The sequence below is a fragment of the Solanum stenotomum genome, chromosome 12 (assembly GCF_019186545.1).
Source record: "Solanum stenotomum isolate F172 chromosome 12, ASM1918654v1, whole genome shotgun sequence".
Lineage (NCBI taxonomy): Eukaryota > Viridiplantae > Streptophyta > Magnoliopsida > Solanales > Solanaceae > Solanum > Solanum stenotomum.
In genome coordinates this window covers 14,264,901-14,282,198 of record NC_064293.1, presented here as the reverse complement: position 1 = coordinate 14,282,198, position 17,298 = coordinate 14,264,901, and the positions used below count along the sequence as shown (strand labels likewise).

The 17,298-nt window shown below is 40.4% G+C and overlaps 3 protein-coding genes across 3 annotated transcripts; all 3 read right to left on the bottom strand.

The window, feature by feature from the left end:
* Window positions 1–2,332: 2,332 nt before the first annotated feature.
* On the bottom strand, window positions 2,333–9,262 carry LOC125847126 (uncharacterized). The gene is made up of 6 exons (XM_049526820.1): window positions 8,998–9,262; window positions 8,785–8,911; window positions 6,718–7,287; window positions 4,382–6,581; window positions 2,857–3,135; window positions 2,333–2,683 (listed from the first exon to the last, which is right to left on the bottom strand). The coding sequence occupies exons 1-6, from the start codon at window positions 9,260–9,262 to the stop codon at window positions 2,333–2,335; spliced, it is 3,792 nt and encodes a 1,263-aa protein (XP_049382777.1).
* A 309-nt stretch (window positions 9,263–9,571) lies between these two features.
* On the bottom strand, window positions 9,572–10,276 carry LOC125847125 (uncharacterized). Its single transcript, XM_049526819.1, has one exon. It carries the CDS (start codon window positions 10,274–10,276, stop codon window positions 9,572–9,574), a length of 705 nt encoding a protein of 234 aa, XP_049382776.1.
* Window positions 10,277–10,283: 7 nt separating this feature from the next.
* LOC125847124 (proline-rich extensin-like protein EPR1) lies at window positions 10,284–11,033 on the bottom strand. Its single transcript, XM_049526818.1, has one exon. The coding sequence runs from the start codon at window positions 11,031–11,033 to the stop codon at window positions 10,284–10,286; it is 750 nt and encodes a 249-aa protein (XP_049382775.1).
* Window positions 11,034–17,298: the final 6,265 nt, after the last annotated feature.

Genomic DNA, 17,298 nt, shown 5'->3' with positions numbered 1-17,298 from the left:
GTTAAAGTGAGTAAAGTGAATTATAAATGTATTTAATAAAGTAAAAATTAAAATTAGTGAAGTTGTTCGATTGTTGTTGATGTCGATGATTGTAATTGGTTGAAAGCCGCCTCTGATCTTTGATATTTAAGCTTTGATATGCACTTTGGTAGATCAAGTGGCGCCTGTAATGGACTTGATTCTTATTCAATAAATCAAGAGGATTTTATCTGCAAATTTTGGGTAATGACGTTAGTAAGAATATAAAGTCATGATGAAGTAAAAGAAATAAAGTCAGAGATAAAGTGAAAGGTGGGATCATTGGCTTATTCAGGCAAGGTCCTGGAGGCAAATGATGACTTTGATGTAATCCCGTAATGACATCTTGTATCTTTGTTGTTCCTGCACCTAAAGAAAAATTCTTAGTTGGAAGGGGGTGTTGATTCGCGTTGACTCGAAACTTGACTTTGTTGGCCCTCCGTCCATTCTTTTTGTTCAGACCTTGTGATCTCCATTTGAGACTTGGTAGATGAACAGTAAAAAATATGTCTTATAAAATGAAAATAGAAATAATCATTTGAAAGAGATATTTGTTAGAGTAAAAAAAAATGTAAGTATATGTTTATAAGTCGTAAAAAATAATTTCTACCAACTCTTAGATTGTGACACTTTTGAAACAAAATGAATGTCCTTTGTCTGTTATACTTTATACTTCTTGTCAGGTAGCAGCCTATAGCTTGACAATATCTGGTCATTCTTGACCATATTTTCCAAAATCTGCCCCAGTGTCGATTTCAGAAAAAGTATGGTAAATTTATGTTGTGATGAGACCGAACCTTATATAGGTTGCCTGTCACGAGCCTATTTTTCGAGGGCTCGTGGGATAGCAAATGAAGACTTGCATAGCTCTTCTGATGGTCAGTCCTAACACAAACAAGCACTCAAACGTGCAGCAGCAATCTGTCTAAAATAGTCTGCGTAAACAGCCAACGAGAAAGAAAATTGAGAAGCAAGCTTTTGGGAGGCAAGTGCCAATTTTCTTGATATCTTTTTCTTAGTGTTCTACATACAAGTGAACCACTACAATATATGTCTAAAAGTTGAAAAACAAAGCTAAAACCGTTGGGGGACAAGTTCCCAAAAATAATGGACTACAAGAGTGTCTTTACAAAGTCAAAAGTATGGTAGGACAAGGTAGAGTGTTCCTTAATTTAAGGCAGCCTTGTCCCTGCGGTTGGGGCCCCTTTTTGGCTGAAAGTCATGGCTGCTACATGCTTCTTAAAGGTCTCCAAGTCATCTCCGAAAGCTAGAAAATAATTGATGTGATGTTTGAGACCCGCTGAAGCGCGACTCGAATCTGCCTCGCCCCGGAGCTGCTGGAATTTAATGTAGCTCCTTGCGGGGCAGTACAAGCTCCCCCACCTGATTTGACGATGACCCCGGCCCCACATACCTGCAAATAAGAATGGACTTTGTCAAGGAATTGCCACAAGTCCTCGTACTTCTCCCATGTTGCCTCTTCCGGTGCCGTTTCTTTCGAATGGACAAGGAACTGAGAGCTCGAATTGTTCCAGCCCTTGCCGCGAATCAGTTGGTGATCAATAATTGCCTTGATCTGTTTGTCCACGGCTGGTGAAGTAATGAATATTTGAGCTCTACCGGTCTGCCCCCGACCCTCGTCTTCCAGGTCTTCGAAATACTGCTTCAATTGACTCGCATGAAAGACTGGATATATCTTCAAGTGATGGGGCATGTCAACCCGATACAAGATTTTGTCAGCCTTAGCAATAATCTCAAAAGGACCTTCATAGTGACGAATCAGACTCTGACTCACCGCACGTAGTGACTTGATTTGTCTAGGGTTGAGTTTTACCATAACTCGATCCCCAATTCGATAGTCGACTAGCCGTCGCTTTCGATCAGCAAACTTTTTCATCTTCCGGGCTGCCTTATCAAGATAAGATCGTGCAAGATCGACTTGTTCCTCCCAGGCTTTCGCCATGTGATAGGAACCCGGACTCTTCAAACCGGCATCGACGGGCAAGGATTGTGGCGTGTTGGGCTGGTGCTCGGTAGCCAACTCGAATGGACTTCTTCCCGTCGCCTCACTTCGCTGCAAATTATAAGAGAACTGGGCAGTGTCTAGCAACTTTGCCCAGTCCTTCTGATTGTCACTATCATAGTGCCGCAAATAGCACTCGAAGAGTGCATTGATCCGCTCCGTCTGTCCATCCATTTGGGGACGAAAGCTGGTCGAAAAATGCAACTTTGACCCAAGTAAACTGAATAACTCCCTCCAAAATGCACCAGTGAATCGAGGATCTCGATCACTAATAATGTGCTTGGGTATACCCTAATGCTTCACGACATCTCGCAAGAATATACGGGCTGCCTCCTTGTATTTGCAGTTGGCTGTTGTGGCAGTGAAGGTTGCGTATTTCGAGAAGCGATCAACAACAACCATGATAGTCCCGAACCCCTCTGAATTCGGCAAGCAAGTGATGAAATCCATGGAGACGCTGTCCCATGGTTTGTCAGCAATAGGCAGTGGCTCAAGTAGTCCACCCGGCGCCTTCGTTTCAACTTTGTCTTGTTGACAAACGAGGCAAGTACGCACATTGACCTCAATGTCATCCCGCGTTCGAGGCCAATAATAAGAGGATTCCAGCAATGCCAACGTTCTCTTCTGCGTTGGGTGACCAACCTACATCGTATCATGACCCTCTTTGATCAAAGTACGCCGAAGACTAGCCCACTTCGGCACATACACACGTCTGCCCGTGGTGTACAACAAGCCATTCTCTTCCCAAAACTTCTTCGTCTTGCCTTGTTGGGCCAAAACAAGAAGTTGTTTTGCCATGGGATCATGCTGCATACTTCCTTAATATCATCAATAACGCTGCTGCAAGTGGAACTAATAATCTCAGCAAGGGTAGCCTTGCGACTAAGTGCGTCGGCTACAACATTAGCCTTCCCCGGCTTGTACTCAAACGTGAAATTAAATTCAGCCAAAAAGTCTTGCCAACAGACCTGCTTGGCAGTCAACTTCATTTGGGACTGAAAATAAGTTGTCGCGACGTTGTCCGTCTTAACAACAAAGTGAGCACCCAATACATAATGACGCCAAGTCCGTAAGCAATGGACCACAACCGTCATCTCCCTCTCATGGGTAGAATAGCATCACTCCGCGTCATTTAACTTCCTGCTCTCAAACGCTATCGGGTGCCCCTCTTGCATTAGGACACCACCAATAGTAANTAGGCACCCAGACTCTTCAAACCGGCATCGACGGGCAAGGATTGTGGCGTGTTGGGCTGCTGCCCGGTAGCCAACTCGAATGGACTTCTTCCCGTCGCCTCACTCCGCTGCAAATTATTGGAGAACTGGGCAGTGTCTAGCAACTTTGCCCAGTCCTTTTGATTGGCACTATCATAGTGCCGCAAATAGCACTCGAAGAGTGCGTTGATCCGCTCCGTCTATCTATCCGTTTGGGGATGAAAGCTGGTCGAAAAATGCAACTCTGACCCAAGTAATCTGAATAACTCCCTCCAAAACGCACCAGTGAATCGAGGATCTCGATCACTAATAATGTGCTTGGGTATACCCCAATGGTTCACGACATCTCGCAATAATATACGGGTTGCCTTATTGGCTTTGCAGTTGGCTGTCGTGGCAGTGAAGGTTACGTATTTCGAGAAGCGATCAACAACAACCATGATAGTCCCGAACCTCTCCGAATTCGGCAAGCAAGTGATGAAATCCATGGTGACGCTGTCCCATGGTTTCTCAACAATAGGAAATGGCTCAAGTAGTCCACCCGGTGCCTTCGTTTCAACTTTGTCTTGTTGACAAGCGAGGCAAGTACGCACATAGACCTCAATGTCATCCCGCATTCGAGGCCAATAATAAGAGGATTCCAGCAATGCCAACGTTCTCTTTTGCCCCGGGTGACTAGCCCACATCGTATCATGACCCTTTTTTATGAAAGTACGCCGACGACTAGCCCACTTCGGCACATACACACGTCTGCCCGTGGTGTACAACAAGCCATTCTCTTCCCAAAACTTCTTCGTCTTGCCTTGTTGGGCCAAAACGAAAAGTTGTTTTACCATGGGATCATGCTGCATACCTTCCTTAATATCATCAATAACGCTGCTGCAAGTGGAACTAATAATCGCAGCAAGGGTAGCCTTGCGATTAAGTGCGTCGGCTACAACATTAGCCTTTCCCGGCTTGTACTCAAACGTGAAATTAAATTCAGCCAAGAAGTCTTGCCAACGGGCCTGCTTGGCAGTCAACTTCATTTGGGATGAAAATAAGTTGTCGCGACGTTGTCCGTCTTAACAACAAAGTGAGCACCCAATACATAATGACACCAAGTCCGTAAGCAATGGACCACAACCGTCATTTCCCTCTCATGGGCAGAATAGCTTCGCTCCTCGTCATTCAACTTCCTGCTCTCAAACGCTATCGGGTGACCCTCTTGCATTAGGACACCACTAATAGCAAAATCAGACGCGTCGGTATGAATTTCGAACGACTTAGTGAAATTTGGCAGCGCCAAGACCAGCTCATCGGTAATGGCTGCTTTCAGCTTTTCTAAGGCAGTTTGACACAAATCATTCCACTCCCACTCACGACTCTTTTTCAGCAAGTCGGTGAGTGGAGTAGCAATAGCAGAATAGCCAAATATGAAGCGCCGATAGTAATTGGCGAGGCCAAAGAAGGACCGCAATTCTGGTACCTTCATTGAGGCCTCCCAATCCCGAATTGCCTCCACTTTATCACTGTCCTTCCTTATTTCGCCATGGCTGATCGTGTGACCAAGGAACTGGACAGTGGGCTGGGCGAAGCTGCATTTTTCCCTTTTTACACACAAATCGTTATCATGCAATACCTTCAACACTTTGCACAAGTGCTTAACATGCTCCTCTATGCTGTTGCTATAAACGACTATATCGTCCAAATAAATGACTACAAACTGATCCAAAAAAGGATGGAACAACTTGTTCATCAATGGACAAAACGTAGCGTGAGCGTTCGTCAAGCCGAAAGACATGACCAACCACTCAAAAGCACCATAACGAGTGACACAAGTTGTCTTTGGTTCGTCACCCTCGGCAATTCGGATTTGGTAGTAACCCTTCCTCAAGTCCATCTTTGTGAACACTTTAGCCTTTCCCAAACGATCAAATAAATCTGCAATCAAAGGAATAGGGTATTTGTTTTTCACCGTGACCTTGTTGAGGGCCTGATAATCAATACACAAACGCAACGTCCCTTCCTTTTTCTTTTGGAATAAAACAGGCGCACCAAAAGGCACCTTTGAAGGTTTAATATGTCCCGCGTCCAGCAACTCCTTGAGCTGCTTCCTCAGTTCCTCCAACTCCGGGGGCACCATATGATAAGGCTTTATGGCAGGTGGCTTTACTCCGGGAACCAGTTCGATTTGGTGATCAACTTCCCTTCGTGGTGGCAACCGTTGGGGAAGTTCTTCTGGCATCACGTCCCTATTATCAACAAGGACTTGCTCAATACAGTGAGGCAAGGTTGCTGCCTCAATCGAGTCTCCGACACCTCTAACAAGGGCAGCAAGGAAGGTTGGTTCCCCTCTCTTGAAGCCCTTAACAAGCTGCATGACGGATAAGTGCACTCCATTTTGTGGTACTCGAATAAGGGGTACCACGCAAGATCCTCCGGCATCGCTGATGTGCAATTGGTTGAGGCGTGGTGAAATAAACGCGTTAACCTCATACCAAAAATCTAGCCCCAGAATAACGTCAAACACGTCCATGGGGGCAATGGTGAAATCTGTCAACCCCTTCCACCCTCCTAAATCGATGGGGACTGTAGGAGCGAAACCATGGACAGTAGTGGGGAGGGCGTTGACAGTTTTCAACATTGTATCACTGGTAACATAATTTAAACAAAGGTCTGTGGCGCTTTTCTTCGTTACAAAATTGTGAGTTGCACCGGTATCCACCATAATTCTAACGTCTTTGCCATTCAACTTGGCATTGACAAACAGTGATTCGCGCGGCCTTACACTACCCTGCTGGGCAGCCAACACAGCAAGCGTCATGTGATTAAATAACGCCATTTGATTAAATGTGCCAACAACAACGTTCTTATTCCTGTCCGTCCCACCAGTCTGCCCAGTTTGCTCCCTGGATGGTCCTTCGGTTTGCGCGACAGTTTGCTCTTGCTGCTTTTGGGCAGCAACCATTGCACTCAATTTGCTCAATGACGGATAATAACGGGCAGCATGAGTAGTCTCACCACAAATATAACAACCCTCACAATGTGGAGCGCCTTTCTTACGATCCTTATAGTTTTTGCGGAAATTAGAAGGTTGGTTACGATTGTTACCTCTCGTATCGCTGCCTCGGTTGGGAACTGGCTTGTTCTTGTTCCGACTGCTATCCCCTTTGGGAGGAACATTTTTGCTTTGATTGTCCCTTCCCTTCGCTGCATCTGCCCGAATATCAGTGAGCGATTCTGCCACTACGATCGCTTCATCAACATCACGAACTTGTCTCCTTTGAAGTTCTTGTTTGGCCCAGTTTTGGAGACCATCCAAGAAGTAAAACAACAAATCCACACTGGTTAGGCTCGGAATTTGGAGAGTGAGTCTCGTGAATTCTTTCACATAGTCACGAATGGAGGACGTTTGCTTCAATTTCCTCAACTTTCGACCAGCCTCATGCACTACGTTGTGGGTAGAATTGTCGCTTTAACTCTTCTTTGAACTGCTCCCAATCATCGATGGTGCAAACCCCTCTCTCCATGTCCGCCTTTTTCCTCCGCCACCACAACATAGCGGTGTCGCTCATATACATTGCTGCTGTCCGAATCTTGGCAGCTTCACTAGTCATGCAAACATGCTCAAAATAAGCATCCATTTGCCACAATAAGTTCTTAACATCTTGGGCATTTCTTTCACCACGAAACTCCTTTGGCTTATGAGCTTCGATATGAGTCTCACGAATAGTAACAGGACCAGCAACTTCCGTTGCGGCAGTCTCATCAACCTGCCTCTTCAAAGTCTCGAACTCTCGGTGAAGAAAGGAAAGAGCTTCGGTGAGCTTGAGTTCGAGGTTGATCAGTCCTTCCTTGTTTAACTCTTCAAGCTCCTCAAGGTTACTTTTCACCTCATCGAGGCCTTCAAGAGCAAGCGTTTCAAGAGAAGTAAAATTGTTTTCGAAAACCACAAGTCGCCTATTCAAGGCCGACAAACCAGCCTCAACTCCGAGGATCTTCTCGTCGAGTTGGCTGGTATCGAAAACTTCTTCTTCTTCCCCAAGGCTCCTGCCACAAACAGGAGGGTTGGAGGAAGATTTTCTTACCCTGCTTTTGTCACATTTCTTGGCAGTGTCTCCGAACTTCCTGCTCTCCTTCTTCGTTGCGTTGAGACTTCGACGTCATGCTCTAACCGTTGTTCTGATACCACTTGTCACGGGCTTATTTTTTGAGGGCTCGTGGGACAGCAAATGAAGACTTACATAACTCTTTTGATGCTCAGTCCTAACACAATCAAGCACTCAAACGTGCAACAATAATCTGTCTAAAACAGTCTGCGTAAACAGCCAACAAGAAAGTAAATCGAGAAGCAGGCTTTTGGTAGGCAAGTGCCAATTTTCTTGACATCTTTTTCTAAGTGTTCTACATACAAGTGAACCACTACAATATATGCCTAAAAGCTGAAAAACAAAGCTAAAAATGTTGGGGGACAAGTTCCCAAAAATAATGGACTACAAGAGTGTCTTTACAAAGTTAAAACTATGGTAGGACAAGGTAAAATGTTCCTTAATTTAAGGCAGCCTTGTCCCTGCGGCTGGGGCCCCGTGTTGGCTGAAAGTCATGGCTGCTACATGCTTCTCAAGGGTCTCCAAGTCATCTCCGAAAGCTAGAAAATAATTGATGTGATGTTTGAGACCTGCTGAAGCGCGACTCGGATCTGCCTCGCTTCCGCAGCTGTTGAAATTTAATGTAGCTCCTTGTGGGGTGGTACATTGCCTACATATATCGCCAAGAGAATCAGGTCAGAACGTAGTTCAAGTACATAGAAATGATTTGGAATTTTCTAATAAAGAGACCGAATCCGATTTGGATTGACTACATATTTCACCAAGGAAATCAGGCCATGTGTAGTTCAAAATTACATAAATAATAAAAGAATTTTGAATTTTTAACCTAATGTGACTGAACCGTATGTGGGTGGCCTACGTATCCCATCGAGGGAATCAAATCAAGCGTAGTTATCCTAATACAAATAAGAAAATTTAAAATTGTTCTTTAGTAAAACCGAACCCTATGTGGGCTGCCTACGTATCCTACTAAAGGAGTCAGGTCGGAACGTAGTTTGTAAATTACATGAAAAGTGGAAGTAACATTCAAAAGAAACCTATCTAAAGTCGCCCTTTGGTGTAGTTTCTTGACCTCTCTTGAATGGAAAACTTCATGCTCAAATATTGTCATATTGTCATGTTTCTTGGTCGATTGTTCAACTATAGATTGTCTTCACATCCTTTGAAAATCTTGTTTGGCTTCAAACTTTGTTCATTTGTTACATTACGTCACAATCATAAAGTTGACAGATTTAATTTGAAAATTAATACATAAAAGAAAAATGAAAGTAATAAGTAAGAAGTAATTAAGAAAATAGGAAATGCATTAATAGATTTTGCAATTAATCTTTCAAAAAATGAGGTAAAACAACATAAAGTTTTAAGGCACGATTTAAGCCTCAATTGTTTTTTTTAAAATCATGCTACTCCAAAAAGTTTTACTACTTACTCAATCTACCAAGACCCCCGGCGAACCAAAGACGGAGTACAAGTCCAATTCTTCAAAGTCTCCTCTGGTTCAGCACCCCAAATGGTCGGTGTCTCACTGTTGTAGAGAGGCATATAAGATGTTGCAGCAATAACCTCTATCAACACTTGTTCATGATTTGTCATGATATGAGCATCAAGGCCGATAAAGTATCAATTTTCACCTTTCCAATGGGCACAATACCTCCTTTCACATCCAAATCCTCCTCAATAGTTATCATGTTCACATTGGCATTCCCATGTTTAGGCAGAGGGTTATTGTTCACGTTGGGCTGAGGTCCAGTAAGTTGGATTGCTCCTTCTTTAATCAAAGCTTCAATCTTGTTTTTGAGACCATAGCAATCTTCAGTGTCGTGTCCAACAACTCCAGAATGATAGGCACAACGCTTAGAACTATCAAACCATTTTGGAATAGGATCAGGAATTTTCCCTTCAATTGGTTGTATCATACCTGCTGTTTTCAACCTCTCAAACAACTGAGCCAATGGTTAAGCTATTTTGGTATAGTTGCTAGTGGTTTTGATTTCATGATTTGGACAAGCTCTAGGTGCAGCATATGGTCGATTTTGAAAAGTTGAAGCTTGGAGTGGTTAGTATGAATGTGGTTTATTGTAGGTAGGAGCTCGAGGTTGATAGTAGTTCGCCTGGGTGTTGTAGACATGGTAAGGAGTTGATGGAGAATGGTAGAGACTCGGTGAGGCTTCACCAAATTGGTAAGGGTAAATAGGTTGATGTGGTTGAGTTAGGTAGGGATTAACTTAACTTGGCCTACGCCCTTGGTCAATCATGACAGCAGATACATCTTCTTTCTTCTTTTTGTTCCCATTGATAGAACCATATTGAATCGCTTTGCTTGCAGCTTGCAAGGCTGTAAAGTCTTGAATTCTTCCTGATTTGATTCCTTCTTCCAAGATTTCTCCCATTCTAATGATTTCTGTGAACTTTTGTCCCATCATGGTTATCATTTTCTCATAGTAAAAATTGTTATCTTGGGATTCAATGAAGGTAGCGGTCATTTCACTTTCACTCATCAGTGGTTGGACTCTAGCTACTTCTGACCTCCAACGTAGAGCATACTCACGAAATGTCTCAGTAGACTTCTTCTTTAACTTAGTGAGGTAGAACCTATCTGGTATGATGTTGGTGTTGAACTTGAATCGATCCATAAAGTCTTGTGCCATATCACTCCAACCACGCCATTTATGGAGATCTTGTTGTGTGTACCAAGCAAGAGCTTCACCAGATAAACTTCTTATGAACAATTTCATTCTGAGCCTTTCTTCTCTCCCCACTCCTACCAGCTTGTCACAATACACCCTTAGATGTTTATGAGGATCACCAATTCCATTGAAAGTATCAAATTTTGACAGTTTGTACCCTACAGGCAAATCAATGTCATGTTGCACACAGAAATCCTCATATTCTAGACTTTTGTTTCCCCTAGTAGTTTGGAGATTTCTCATTGCTTCCTTAAGATCGCGAAGCTAACACATCATCGGCCTTTGCCTTGACATCCTTCTCCATTTCCTCATATTGATATACATTGGGTTGAAACTTGACCGATATTGGATTGGTATAGGTTTGAGTTTCTACTGCATATACCAGAGGAACATATTGCACAGAAGGATTGGGAATATGTGCCCCTTGTATATGTTGGGCTGGATAAGTTTGGACAATGGGTGTATTTTGAACAGGAGGTGATGGATTCGATGGGTTTACGAGAGTAGTTGTAGGTTGTGGATATGTGTTAATGGGTTGAGAAATGTAATGAGTATGAGTTGGAGGTTGATTTTGTGGGTTGACAGGTGGATTAGGAGGAGTAGCATAGGTAGTGTAGGTAGGTGGTTGACTTTGTGGAGGAGTGTAGATGGGTAGAAAATTTGGTGGATTTGTGGGAGTAGTTGGAGGAAGGTTATTGTTGGTAGACGGAGGTTGTTGTGGAGGAAAGTGTTCAGGTACTGGTGAATCAAATGATGGAAAACGAGGTGGATTTGGTGCAGTACTTCTAGGTTCATGAAGTGGACTTTGGAGTGTGATGGATAAATTGGTCAAGTCCCTAACCCGAGTTAGTTCACTACGTAAATCCTCAATCTCTTGAGTCAAACTAGCGATGTGTTCATCACGTTGAATAGTAGTTCTATCTTCGGAAGTCTCAGGAGAGTCATTAGGAACCATGATATGTCCTGGACCAATTGGATCAGATGCGGTTGGATTAGTCATAGTAATATTTCTTCCTTGAATAGCCCAACTACGCTGAGGTAATGTCGATGACTTGGACTTGTGAAGTAAGGATGGTCGGCAAGCTAGATTGTCAACACGAATCAACTTTGGTAGGAAAAAATAAAATAAAAATAATAATAAGACAGAAATAATGTTAGTTTTAAATGAAAAAGTAAAGTCATGTTCATATAATTCTAATAAATCGCATAGCATGCAAGTCGTCAAGTAGAGTCAAATAAGTTGTAAGAATAACATGTAAACAAGTCATTAAGTAAAGTCAAATATATTGCAAAGATAACATGTAAATGTGTCCTAATATGCTTGTGACCTCTTTGTGCCAGAGGTTGGCCTAACGTAAATTTAAGAAGTATATTTGCCATAATATGTCATCCCACTACTCTTGATTAATTAAACAATTTATTTCTCCAAAAATAAAGTACTAGATAATGAAATTATTTATTACATGTCTAATAAATACAACGTAAAGTACTTCCTAAAGTAAAAGAAATTCTAGTATGTCCGTCCTTCTTGGTTCCTATTGGTGATATCACCACTTATTGTATTTCATCGTCAAGTCTTCATATCTGTAACATAAAGGTTAGTCTTACCATCCCTAAAGTTTAATTAATTAGAGCAAATGGTCCATATTTAGGCATAAATATTTCTCAAATATGCACATAAATAATGATAGGTCGTCACTTGGGGTCGGAAACCCACTTGAACATTTAAGGTAAAGTCGACTAATGGACTTAATACACCAAGGGTATAAAGTCTCTTAGGTCATGAAATGATGTATGCTCCTTGTAAAATGTGTTGGTTTAGCTCTACTCTAGGTAAACTAGGAGTGGGTTTTACTAGACACAAGGTTCCCGAGTGGACTACTCAAGTGATAAGGCTACGCGGTCACACGAAAAAAGATCCGGACACCCCGCACCTATGCCAACTCTCCTAAATTTTGGAATTTTGAAAGAAATTTACGGGTGCGCAAAACACACCTAGCGTGTACGTGTGATAGTGTGAATTTCCAAGAAGTGGAGAAATATGAACGGAATGACAGTTAAGAAAAGCAGCAACACATAAACATTTATAACAAACAAACAATTTATAGCACGCAAACATAATTTATAGCTAATGAATACTTTATATCATGTGAAAATAATTCAAAGCAAATAAACAATCAGTTGCATGTAAAAACACTTTACAATAAATAATGTAATTAAAGTAAGCACATAAAAGTCTAATTAAACTAAATCCGTTGTGGTTAGAACCTATTAAGTCCCTTGTGAAGTCGCCAAGCTGTAAAAACAAACAATCTGCTAGTTAGGCTTAAAAGAATATAAGTTGGTTACTTCTTTTGTTTTTATAGAAAAATCTGAAGTTAACTATTTTTATTCAAAATGGTTTGATCTTGTATGATAAAATTGTGAACCTAATCATATTTATTTTAAACTATCATCTAGATCTAAATGTAAATTACTAAGACATTTAAACAAAGACCCATTTTGTGCACATTCCTGAAATATCACAACAAACCAAACAAATAAGCAAGCATAACGGTAAGCAATAGACTAAACAACTAATTAGCTACAATGTGTCGTTTTATCTGGACACATCTCTGAAAATAGAGAATAGGGAAAGGCGAATAGGTATAGTGTCAAAGAAATGTATATGATCGATTCCATGTGGGGGATATGCAAGCTCCATGCTGTAGCAGTGTCGTTAAGTTTCAAAACGACACTCGCCGGCTCCGATTTTCATGCTAAATAAACATGAGAAAAAGAGTTAGATGAGGAAAATTGGTTCTTGGCACTATATAAAAGATAATAGTTAATCGAAAGTTATATTAATCACTATAACAACATGTTGTATTCTCATCTAAATCAAACTAAATATTTCACGTACTTAACACAAATTAAGTATATACAAAATATGCTCCATAAATATATGTTTAAACACTGTTATTATATCAAAAATGATAGTTCAAGATCTTTAGTTATAGTAAGTGCACCTTCTCTGCATATTAACATATCTTATTCAAACCAAAGTAGATGAAGGAGAAGAAGAAAGTATGTAAGTAAAAAAGGAAATGAATTTTACCTCTTGTGGAGCAGTGAACAGGGGTCGTTATTAGCCTTGAATCTATACTCTCGAACACTTTGAAATACCTCTGTTGTTGTCCAACAGAAGCAAAAAGGATCTCAGAACCTCTTTTCTTAAAATTGTGAGAAATTAGCAAGGTTGGAGGGGAAGGAGGCGACTGGAGACTTGTCTTTGTGAATGTATAAGGATGTATTTATAGGTGAAGTTTAGGGTTATGGTTTGTTGGGAGGGAAAATATCCATTTGAAATTGGTCAAATTTGGCAGAGATATTGCTGCATATAATCATCCAAAATAGTGAGATTTTGTTTGAAATTTGAAAGCAGCTGCTGCGTTTTGAAGCATGAAACAAGAAAGTATTTGTTCGTTGCCTCAATAAGGACAAAATTAAGCTCAAAATAGAAAGATGAAAGCTGTCAATAGTTGCACTATATTGGAACTTTTCTTAGAAGAGGGAAGAGAGGAGAAAGGGACACTTAGCACTGCTGCTGGTGAGTCTTGGATTAGGGCTGCGAATTTGAGTTATTTTAGTGAACTAGGCTGAAACGTATGGGCCTATTGGGCTGAATTTTGGGCAAATTTCAACATTAAAAGATGGACTGAAAAATGGATTGGCTTTCATGGCCTTTTTCCCTCTTTAAATTAAATCATTTGAGCTTCTAATTGAATAACTAATATAATATATATTACGTAAAAAGTTTAGTAAGTAAGAAACTTCAAATAAAATAACGACATACTATTTTAACCAAGACGACATTAAAGTAATAATTGTAACATTGATAATAAAATATAACTTTAAAAAATAGTGAATATGATAATCATAAAGATAATAAAAGTTAAAATAATTACTATAATAACAATAGTGATAAATGAAAAATAGTAGTGAATTATAAATATTCGACTTATTAGTAATTTAGGAGCTCAACTAAATAAATTAGAAGAAAAAGAGGGACAAAATTTGGTGTCAACAATGAGAACTCTATTTCTTTCCTTAGTATTTCTTTGCTTTCGCATACTTAAATGCCTTAGTTTTGGTGTAGTTGCTTGGTTTGAGTTGTAGTAGTGGTTCTCCTACCGAAGGGTTAGTGTGGGTGCCAATCACGACGGTTTAGGTCGTGACACCTACATTCCAGTTTTGAGGAGATGGAGAGTTGGCAATGGAATTCCATGAAGGAAGAGTTGCAGTTTTTTTCGGACAATAGTTTATTGTGGTAAGTTGACGGAGAAAGGCTAAACGCCTATCAGGTGCTTCTTGACTACGAGTTCAGAATCCAATGAATAATTTTGCTACAAAATGGTCCCAATCTGCAAGTTGCTTGTTTCGAAATAACCAACAATACCAATTGAAATCATCGGCATCCAAATATAAAAAAGTCAATGTCAATTTTCGATCTGAAAAATGTTATAGTGAGTGAAATATTGTTCTACCTGAAAAACCCATGTCTCAGGGTTATCGCCGATGAATCTGGGTATTTTAACGGAATCTACTTCCATGGACGAACATGAATCAAGGGAAAATTCAGGTGTTGTTGGAGATAATTTCCCTATAATCTCTTGTAACATACATCAAATCTCAGCAATATCCTTTGACCATGAATCCTTCACAACCTTAATTGAACCGTCGATAGTTCGAAATATTTGGTCCTTCATTGAAGACCTCTAGATGAAAGCACCAATGAAACAAACTTGATTCCAATAGAAGCACTATTATATATATTAATCACTGAATACAAGTTACAACATATAATACACACAATAAAGTAATAACACACTAATTATAGATTGATTAACATAGAAGAAGGTAACTAGTAGGGGATGAGATACTAGAACAGAGAAAGGAGATGAGAGATAACTAAAAGCCAGAGCTTTGACATAATTTGCATAACTGTTCTTTCTAATCCCTAGACCTTTTTAACAATAGCTAATTGGGCCTGGATCCCATATAAAACTCCTCAACATGTTTTACTCGGCCCAATAATATCAACTGGATCAGTCATATTTGCAGCGTCTAGGCCATAGGCCCTTATGAAGTCATCGTGGATCACAACAGAAACAATTGATAAGTAGATGGCCACAAAAATTTAATAAACATTTGNATTCATGGAAAACAACATCCCTAGACACATGAATTCTTTTGGTAGCTAAATCCAAAACCTTGTAATGTTTTGTATTGAAAGGATAGCCAACAAATATGTGTGGTGTAGCCCGTGGCTCAAACTTGTCCTTATGGGTTTTTTAAGTAGTGGGAAAGCATAGACAACCAAAACTTCTAAGGTGAGAATATATAGGGTGTTTGTGATACAATAACTCATATGAGGATTTATTTTTCAAGAGTTTGGTAGGTAATCTGTTAATGATGTATATAGCTGTTAGGACACATTCCCCCCAGTACCTCATGAGTAATTTAGATTGGAAAAGGAGGGCCCTAGCTGTTTTAAGAAGGTTCTTATGCTACCTCTCTACCACACCATTTTATTGGGGTGTGTAGGGGCAAGACCTTTGGTGTATTATCCCTTGTTCTTGGAAAAAATGGCTAGCTTCATTGGAGGTAAACTCCAAACCATTGTCAGACCTAATGGTTCTTAATTTGGTTTGAAACTGATTCTCTATGAGTGAGCTGAAGGCTTTGATAGTTTGTAAGGCATTGCTTTTGCATTTAAGTAATTGTGTCCAAGTTGATCTAGTGTTGTCATCTACCATGGTCAAGAAATAGTTGTAGCCATCATGAGTGGGAATGTGGTATGGACCCCATAGATCAATGTGAAGCAATTCAAATGCTTTGGTGGTGGAGGTTGTGCTCTCAGGAAATGGCATTCTAGTTTGCCTGGCCATAAGGCATATAGCACAAGTAAAAGGCTGTTTTGTGGAAAAATGGATAGGTATGGTGGAAATGCTTTTCATTTTTACAAAGGGTACATGGCCTAGTCTAGCATGCCATAAGAATTCATCAGTATAAGTTTCAGCAGGGGAACAATCAGCATTAGAACAAGAAGCAGAATTAGAAACTGAACATACTTCTTTATTGATATAAGGAGTGTATTTTACAGTAGATGTAGATGATGAAGATGAAGCTTGACATACATTGTCAGTTGAACTTTTAGTACAATTAACTAGAGAATGACTGTTATGAATAAGGAAAAACTTTGCAGCAACATGAGTCATTTTGTTGTCAGCAGAAGGAGGATGACAGTTGTGACATATAGTGCACAAGAAGTATAAACCATTTTTAGCTCTACCAAGTTCCAGAGGGCTCTTCAGAAAAGGGCCCTGCAATAGACAAGAAGAAGTGTTAAAACTGACTACACCTTTGAGTTGCAATGCAAGATAGTGAACTGAGATTAAATTGAACTTAAAACTAGGCACAAACATTACATTTCTCAGAGTCAGTACTGGATTTAAACAGACATCACCAACTTCAGTCACTTTAACTTTATAACCATTTGGTAAGGTAATTAAGAAAGGGTATGGCAGTGTGTTGATATTTGTGAGTGTGGCTTTATTATAGGTAGGGGTGGCAGGGGGACCGGGTCGGCCCGCCCCGGCCCGCGATCGGTCCGAGAACCGGCCCGCCGGACCCGATCCCGTTTGAATATGGGGGGATGGGTCTTTCGGGATTAGGGGACCGGTACTGGTCCGGTTCACCCGTTGGTCCTGGTCGACCCGGCCCGGATGAACCGGCCGGTTCGCGAGATCCCCTAACAATTTTTTTTTAATTCTATCTGTTGGGCAACGGCTAGTGGGCCCCCCCAACGGATATTTTGGCAGTTTTTTCCCCCAACCAACACCTCCTACCACCCCTACTTTTAATAATTTACTTTAACCCCTCAAGTTATTATAAATACACTTTAACCCACTTTTAATATTATAAATACCCCTCTATCCCTTATTATTTCTTACAAAATTATATATTCTCTCATCTATTTTTTATATTCTTTCAAGTCTCAACTCTCAATCTTAAGTCTCAAATCTCAATATTTTATTTCATTTAAGTCTCATATTATATCATAATACATATATTTCAATTCTAAGTTTTCATATTATATATCATAATATATATATCTAAGTTTTCATATTATATTTGCTATCAAATATTGGAGTTCCAGATTACAAGTTACAAGTTACAAGTTACAACAAACTACAAGCTTCAAGAATCGGTTATAACGTCTG